This window comes from Frieseomelitta varia, unplaced genomic scaffold (genome assembly GCF_011392965.1).
Source record: "Frieseomelitta varia isolate USP_RPSP 00005682 unplaced genomic scaffold, Fvar_1.2 scaffold_1805, whole genome shotgun sequence".
Lineage (NCBI taxonomy): Eukaryota > Metazoa > Arthropoda > Insecta > Hymenoptera > Apidae > Frieseomelitta > Frieseomelitta varia.
The window spans coordinates 1-7,827 of NW_025109534.1; the positions used below are offsets into that span (position 1 = coordinate 1).

Consider the following 7,827-nt stretch of genomic DNA (forward strand, 5'->3'; position numbering starts at 1 on the left):
GTATCTCGCTGAAATTTCGTATTTTGTATCAAGAGCATATGACAAACGAAGAGGTGGCACGACAGATCCCCGCCTCCAACATGTCTCCTGATACAGTGGTTCTTCGAAAGAAGTTCAAGTAGAAATATCTCGAGAAATAGAAGCTGTATCTCACTGAAATTTCGTATATTGTATCAAGAGCATATGACAAACGAAGAGGTGGCACGACAGATCTCCGCCTCCAACAGTTCTCCTGACACAGTGGTTTTTCGAAAGAAGTTCAAGCAGGACTATCTCGAGAACCAGAAGCTGTACCTCGCTGAAATTTTCGTATTTTGTATCAAGAGCATATGATCCGTGAGGAGGTGTCACGACAAGGCTTTAATCGAGCGATTGTCCTGATTCGAAATGTTTTCGAAAAATGATTATACGGTGGTATATCTATAACTATAAGATATTTTTTGTTAAAAATTTGGATTTTTTGTCATAATACTATTTTTTCAGTTACATCTACATTGATATGTATTATATAATAATTTGTTTTGGAAATAAGTATGTATTCAAAATTATTTTTATTTTATGATTCTCGCTTTTTATAGTCGTGGAATATATAGAACTTTTCGCTTATTTTTTATGTTGGAGATGAAGAAATGTGTTTTTTATATATTTGTCTATTTGCGTTATTATGAATAGTATAATTTAGTTTTTGTATATGAATTATTCAAGCTATGGAATAATGCATTGATATATAAAGTGATTTAAACACTGATTTAATTGTTTTAAATAAATTGTGAAAATTGTTAAATAATGTACTGAAATATTATAAAAATGCTTTATATTATGTTTTGATTGATTAATTTGCAATAGTAAAGTTATTTTATTTCTATTACATTGCTAAACATTATTTAAAAATTTTAACAAATTATTATGATTTAATAATTAAATTAATTAATTCGTTCTATAATTCGTGTCATTGTACTTGCATTTTGATTCAAGCCGATTGTTAGGATGTATTAATCAAAATTTAGTGCCGCTGCGTTTCCTTAATCGATATGGTAGAATGTGACACGAAAATTGTACAGGGTTCAAGTTTCTTCAAATCATGGAAAACGAAAAAGCATAGAATGTTCGGTCTATCTCAGTTAGTCACTGATTATACATATCTATAATTAAATATTGTACTTTAAGTACTGTTTCTATGAGTATGAAAACTGTAGTACGTTTTAGATAGTTAATACTTCGGCACACCTGTTTTATTTATTGTATTGATATTTAATTGCATTTTGTACGATCGGAAGTTTAAGAAGGTTATCAGAAAGCTAATGTTGTTAAGAAGATATGAGAAGTAAAATGTATCTAAAAAGTGTGAAGTGCAATAAAGACATATAATTTGGCAGTATTGTTTAATAAATGTTAAATAAAGAAAAACGGATCTATCAGATGAATGAAACAATGCTAATTATACAAAATGACTAATCGAATAAATATTCCTTAAAAGAAATAATGTTGTACTTTCCCGTACCTTCCTGGAAGGTAAATTACGAATTTGAAACATTTAATTAAGTGTACATTTTCTTAACAATTATATTTTAAATACGGCGTATATAAATATGGCACAAATACAAACTTCGGGCGCGGATGGGCTGCCAAAGCATTTTGTTACCGCTATGCGTACACTTTTTGATATTATGGATGACCAAAATACAGGATTTGTGAAATTTTCTGATATTGAAGGCAGATGGCAAGACGACGGAACGCAAGGTCTTCCAAAAGGTGTTCTAGATAGTCTTAAAAAAGTCACTCCACCCAATGGCTTATTGTCTTTTGAAAGGTTTTGTACAGGACTAAAGATATGTTTACTACAAATTCAAACAGATAGTGACACGAAGAAACACGATGGTCAACCGAATAGACCACCATCTGCTCCAATACTTATACCTGACAATCAAAATAAAACAACATGGACATCCCCAAATACAGCAACTATCAGGCCAAATAATGCTATATCTCAACAGCGTACTTTAAGCATGCCACAATTATTACCAGGCCGAAAAGATGTAAATCATACACACTTAGAATTAATGGATGGTGGCCATAGAAGTGGACCTGAATTGAAATTAAATAAGGCATATGGACCTCCAAAACCTCCACGAATGGGTACTGCATTAGAAACTAGAACTCTTAATTCAGATAGAAATTTTGACAAATCTGAAATTCGAACTGTATTGCAAAATTGGCAGATGGGTTTATTAATGAATGATGATAAAACTATAGAAAAAAGACAATTGCCAACAGTAAATTACAGATCTGACACTAGAACATTATTAAGACCAGGTAGAATATTGGGAGATGGTAAAGCAGTTGAGTTACAAAATAATAATCAAATTGGCTTACAGCCAAAAAAAGCATTAAGTAGGCGTAGAGAACCTAGGCGTCACACGTTGCAGAATGGTATTGATTATAATATGGTAAAGATATTCTTCTCTAGGATTCCCAACTAACGATTGGTGATTGGTTTTGGGTATGCATGAAATTTAGTGAATATTAACATGTAGATAATGATACAGTTTATATTAAAGTAGTATTATAATATACACTTAGTATTTATATTACACTCTAATAGAATGCATAGTTGGGAAGCCTGTTCCTTAATTTTTAACAATAATATCCATTTGGTAATTCTTCTTTTTAGATGAAAAGAATGAAACAAATTGAGCAAGAGAAAGACGTATTACTTCAAGGTCTTGCTGCAGTCGATAAAGCCAGAGAATGGTATTTGAAACAAATCTCCTCTACTCAAGAAAAAATCAAACATCTTGGACGTATGGGATCTCATGTGGTATGAAATGTTTTTTCCAACTTTATAAAATTATCTGAAATATGTATCAACGTACGTATTCTTATTCAGGAACAATGGACAGAAGCACAACAAGAACGTTTAGAATTACAACGTGCTCGAGTTTTAGAAGTTAACAGACATTTAGCTGCATTAATATGTAGTTGGGAACGTGGTGGACTTCCCCTTCACATGAATCTTGCTTTCCTTAGTACTCCTACATCTACTCAACTTCAACAAGATATTTTGTCTAGGTTAAAGCAACAAAATCATAGATTAACAGAGGTAAATTAAATATAAATATATATATATATATATATATATATATATATATATACATACATATATTAATGATATAAGTTAATTCATTTATGTTAATTAAATATTAGGAAGTCAGTAAAAAAAGCCAGCGAATAACAATACTTGAACAAGAAAAGGACAACTTAATACGAGAATTGTATAATAGACAAAGTGGTATGGTTCAATCTAGAAGAGCAACAATGATACATGAACAACATGATCAAACATTCATGTAAGGTACTAACAGTTGTTACTTTAATACTTTAATATATAATATAAAATTATATTTTACATAAATGTTACTGTTTTAGAATATAAACAATCAAAGTTTGTCTTTAATGGCATAATGAAAATATCGGATATGCATATTAAGAAAACTAATTGAAATCATTATTATATTTAAACTTTAATTATATGCGTTGAAATATTTTAAATATTTGTGTGAAACATAAAATATTTTTGTAAAATATTTACAATATTAATATTTAAATGTACTTATATATTATAAATGAAGTTTTAAAATTTTTATAATCCATCGAAGAATTGAACGAGAGATTATGTTCTTTTCTAATAAATTATTATTGTAATTAATAAACTGCCTTGACTTAATTTCATATTACAATATTGTAATCTCAGTTTAATCATAAAATTGTATAAGTCCCTATTACATTTTTGAAACTAATTATCCTTATTTTATAAACAAATATTGCAAAAATTAAATAAACAAAATATACACATTTCACAATGTAAGCGACATTTACTTCCGGAATTATGACTGTGCGTGTCAAATGTTATCGAACTTTAAAATACGATAATATATTTCTCCAACCACCCAACATTACTATTCAAAAAATGAAGAAAGTAAGAAACCACACCTTATATAATATTCTTGCAGTATAAGAAAAACGAGATGTATATTAATTTAAAAAATTAATTTCTATTTACATTTTATATTAAAATTATAAAAGAAATTTCGATTACTTACAAAAGTAAAAGTAGAAATTAATAACGTTTTCTGCCGGCCACGTGGTCTATCTGAAAACAGATGGATTGGTATCGTATGGATGAGATCATATAACAGATTGGAGCTTATCCCAGGGAATATAATGTTTTGTAAGTTTTGAGCCATCCTAGCTCGAGAAAGCCATCTCAAGAGTCTATTATTGTTTGAAATAATATAAAGATTCGCAAATAAATAATGTTAATCGTAAAATTTTTATAAAATTACCAAATTTAAAATTAACTGAACAAACATCATTAATATAAATAATTCGTGTCACAGTATACATGTAAGTTTATTAGAAATACATTATTGTGCAGTCATCAGTTGATATTACACCCCACGCATGGTTCTTTAGTCTAGTATAGCCTGGTGGGTGTACTAGCTAAGCGCGTTAGGCCGCATTTTGTTAATAGTCGTAAAGAGACAGTTGCCTTCAGCTGTCTGATGTAGGCTGTTCAGTTTGGTTGACGCGTTCAGCGAGTATAGATGCTAGCTGACATAAGGAACGTTGCACCGGAGCACGAATTTTATCCTCGCGATAGTGAATGTGTAAAGAACCCCCTTTTGACGAGCGACCTTTAACCCCACTGAGTTCAAGTAATAGCCTAGCTGCAGGCGCTGATCGTCGATCTCTGTCTTCTGACATCTACAATTATCTGGATTATCGTTATCGGAACAGCTCTTCCCCAGATTTTGTGTGAACTTTAGGTCCATCATGCTACCAAGACTGGTACTGCCAATAATTCTGCTACTCGTTGTTATAGGTACGAACACGTTATTTGCGTTTCATATGTTCCCCTAATGTAACGCAATATAGAATACATATAAAATACTTTGTAAAAGAGTAAAAACTTAACATGTCATTTCATAAAGTATATTATCTTTGTGAAGTGAAATGATATACTATAATGATATAATAATTGATCTTTCTTCTTCAAATCATTAGAAGTTTTACAGTGATAATGTACCATATGACTTGCGTTATCGTAAGCGAAATATTGATTTCTCGATCTTCTCGTTTATTCTCATTATAATTTAACAATTAATTTATAATTCAACACATTAGCAACTTTTTTGCATGCATGTCCTCATTAATTGCATAGAAATTCTCTTAAACAATACAAATTAAATGATTTTGAAATTTAAAAACGATGACGATTTTATTTTAAAATCGTGAAAAAATCATTTTATGATGGTATTTATAATGCTACCTTTAAACGGCGCTGATTTAGGCGGTAGTAATTCGCTTAAAACAAAATAAATGCAACTGTTCCATTAAAAGAAATCTCGGTTCATTCACCGAGCAGACAGATAATGTGCCGTGATAATGAAGCGTACTTTCAATGATGCACATTCCGCGCCTGCTCTTGAATATACCTTGCGAAATATATGTATATTTAGAAACAAAAGTTATTTTTTTTTGCACAAATAAAAACGAATGTATTTAACAACAGTTCATTTAGAGAAGAAAATAATAGTAATTTAAATTGTATATCCGAAAATCAATTAACCCACGGAGACATACTTTATCTCGTCGAAGGTTTATCAATTTAGGTAAGTGGGAAGTGCAATGGACACATCCGGTACAAATAGCCTCTGACAGCATATTTCTTCATAACATTATCTTTTCAGAATAAATAAACTGCAGATATATTCACTACAAATAGAAAATATTATGGAAAACGTATGATTTATAACATTTATTGCTTGAATATTTACCATTCTTTTTTTTTTTCTTTTTTGGCAATGTAGAATTAATCTTATCACCAATAAATTTTCTCCTATATCAAAATATATGCAAATTCATTTAATTTTATAAAATTTTAATCTATTAAAAGTTATATAATATTGACTTCATATAGACTCTTATTTATCATCCACTGATAGAAACGGTGTTCTTTTACACTATCATTTAATCTGACGAACGATTTATGTTTCGTTTTTAAAATCAAATATAAATATGATATGTTTCATGCTGCCGTTCTTAATAAAAAAGAGAATTAAAAAATCGATCATTTTGTAATTTCATCATAATTCGAACAATGTATTGATATTTTTGAAAATAATACAATAATAAATTACAAATTTAAGTAAAAAATTTAATTATGATGTTGTTATATATATTTATTGAATATTTTAATTTGATTGCAATAATAGGTACGTTATCAAAAGCTTGCGATTTGGATCAAATGCAATATGGATGTCGTATCTATAATGCTCAATGCAGATGCGGTTACGGTTGTTCCTCCGAATATAGATATAGTACTAACGATGATTGCAAAGAAGCATTAAGAGGTAATAACTTACCTGTTAATTTCACAAAATTGTTCATAATATCACTATAAATTTTGTTCATGAATACTCAAACGAATATAAATATTCAATATTAATACTACGAAGAGAATCAAATGATTATCTCTTTATTATTATGTAATTATCCTTTCAGGTAGGCGTAGCGATATATGTTATAGATCGAAACCTTGTTTGAATGGGGGATCATGCTTGCAAATATCATCAGATCCTGGATTTAAATGTCGCTGCGAAGGAACTGGTTATTACGGACCACACTGTGATAAACGTTAGTAATCATCATCGATAAATAATAATTATGATCATAAATTTTCCGGACATTTGACCAATTGGTAACTGTTTAATTTGTTATACAATCTACTTAATTTCCGACTGTTTGATATTTGTGTGATTATACATTAAAAAATTATTGATATAAAATTCAACGAGTCTAGTCTAATACTAGAAAATATAATTATAAAAAAAATCTTTCTCAATAAAATGATGTGTTTTGCAGCTTGCCCAGGACCAAATAATCAACGTTTCCGGGGACCATTTCCTTACGAATGTGTTGTGATTTAATTTGTAATTTGCCTTCTTTTAATCTATCAAAAATTAAATACATCCAGTATGTTAAGTACAAAAAATAAACATATTTTGCGAAAATTTACACATCTTTGTACATACATAATAAATATATTGTATATACGATAATCGTTTTATTACTAGAAATATTTTAAAAAATTATTAAAAATAATACTTATTAAAAAAATGATAATCTATAAAAATCTCAATTATTTCTGCGATTATTCAAATCTTCGAGATTCATGGAAAAGAGATGTATCTGATATTTTCACTGTTTATTCATCAATAATTTTACAATATGTATGCACATGATGTGTTGGATCCATGAGTTTTCAACAAACATTCAGTTTGTATCATGCTTGCGTTAATGCAAGTTGTTATTTTACTCCTTTCCTATTTTCTACATAATGCCACGTGTACCTCGCTTGTTGTTTCTGATGGCAAAACTTATAAAATGCAATTTTTTTATTCTTCACATAAGTACTTTTTGTAATTTTTTGTATTATATATCGACTGAATTCATAATACTAGTTTGATTTTATAACACGAGACTGCATCAGGAACTTAACGACATGTATATATATTTATATGTTATATATTATCTAGGACAAACAATTGGCCAGTTGTAACTTTTTTACAAATTCATAGATATTTTCTCTTCAACAGAGTAACACGTTACAATAATTTATATAGTAGAACACATGTCTGCTTCTTCGACTATAAAATTATGTAAATTCACGAATTTTAGCAAATAATAATACGAATGCATTTTCTTCATTATTATTATTATTATTTTTTTTTTTTTTTTTTTTAACAAAATCGTCCCCCTTCGATA

General features: G+C 29.1%; 2 protein-coding genes across 4 annotated transcripts; both read left to right on the forward strand.

Annotated features, from left to right (window-relative positions):
- Positions 1-1,108: 1,108 nt before the first annotated feature.
- LOC122538833 (suppressor APC domain-containing protein 2) lies at positions 1,109-3,706 on the forward strand. 2 transcript variants are annotated; one of them, XM_043673275.1, is made up of 5 exons: positions 1,109-2,447; positions 2,672-2,818; positions 2,888-3,100; positions 3,205-3,352; positions 3,427-3,706. In XM_043673275.1, the coding sequence occupies exons 1-4, from the start codon at positions 1,590-1,592 to the stop codon at positions 3,349-3,351; spliced, it is 1,365 nt and encodes a 454-aa protein (XP_043529210.1). In that variant the 5' UTR covers positions 1,109-1,589; the 3' UTR covers position 3,352; positions 3,427-3,706. The 2 variants fall into 2 exon arrangements, with proteins under 2 accessions (XP_043529210.1, XP_043529209.1); XM_043673274.1 differs by having other exon boundaries at positions 3,205-3,347.
- A 1,057-nt stretch (positions 3,707-4,763) lies between these two features.
- On the forward strand, positions 4,764-7,073 carry LOC122538834 (platelet endothelial aggregation receptor 1-like). Of its 2 annotated transcripts, none has more exons than XR_006308930.1 (4): positions 4,764-4,882; positions 6,276-6,413; positions 6,565-6,760; positions 6,925-7,073. XR_006308930.1 is itself a non-coding variant. In XM_043673276.1 (4 exons), exons 1-4 carry the CDS (start codon positions 4,834-4,836, stop codon positions 6,987-6,989), a joined length of 384 nt encoding a protein of 127 aa, XP_043529211.1. In that variant the 5' UTR covers positions 4,764-4,833; the 3' UTR covers positions 6,990-7,073. The 2 variants fall into 2 exon arrangements, 1 of the variants encoding a protein (XP_043529211.1); XM_043673276.1 differs by having other exon boundaries at positions 6,565-6,696.
- Positions 7,074-7,827: the final 754 nt, after the last annotated feature.

Bases quoted from the DNA above. Each gene is read 5' to 3' on its own strand.
- LOC122538833 (XM_043673274.1), top strand. From the start codon at position 1,590: ATGGCACAAATACAAACTTCGGGCGCGGATGGGCTGCCAAAGCATTTT. The intron at 2,448-2,671 runs GTAAAGATATTC...TCTTCTTTTTAG, and splicing joins ATGGTATTGATTATAATATG to ATGAAAAGAATGAAACAAAT. The intron at 2,819-2,887 runs GTATGAAATGTT...ATTCTTATTCAG, and splicing joins GACGTATGGGATCTCATGTG to GAACAATGGACAGAAGCACA.
- LOC122538834 (XM_043673276.1), top strand. From the start codon at position 4,834: ATGCTACCAAGACTGGTACTGCCAATAATTCTGCTACTCGTTGTTATA. The intron at 6,414-6,564 runs GTAATAACTTAC...TTATCCTTTCAG, and splicing joins TTGCAAAGAAGCATTAAGAG to GTAGGCGTAGCGATATATGT. The intron at 6,697-6,924 runs GTTAGTAATCAT...TGTGTTTTGCAG, and splicing joins CGGACCACACTGTGATAAAC to CTTGCCCAGGACCAAATAAT.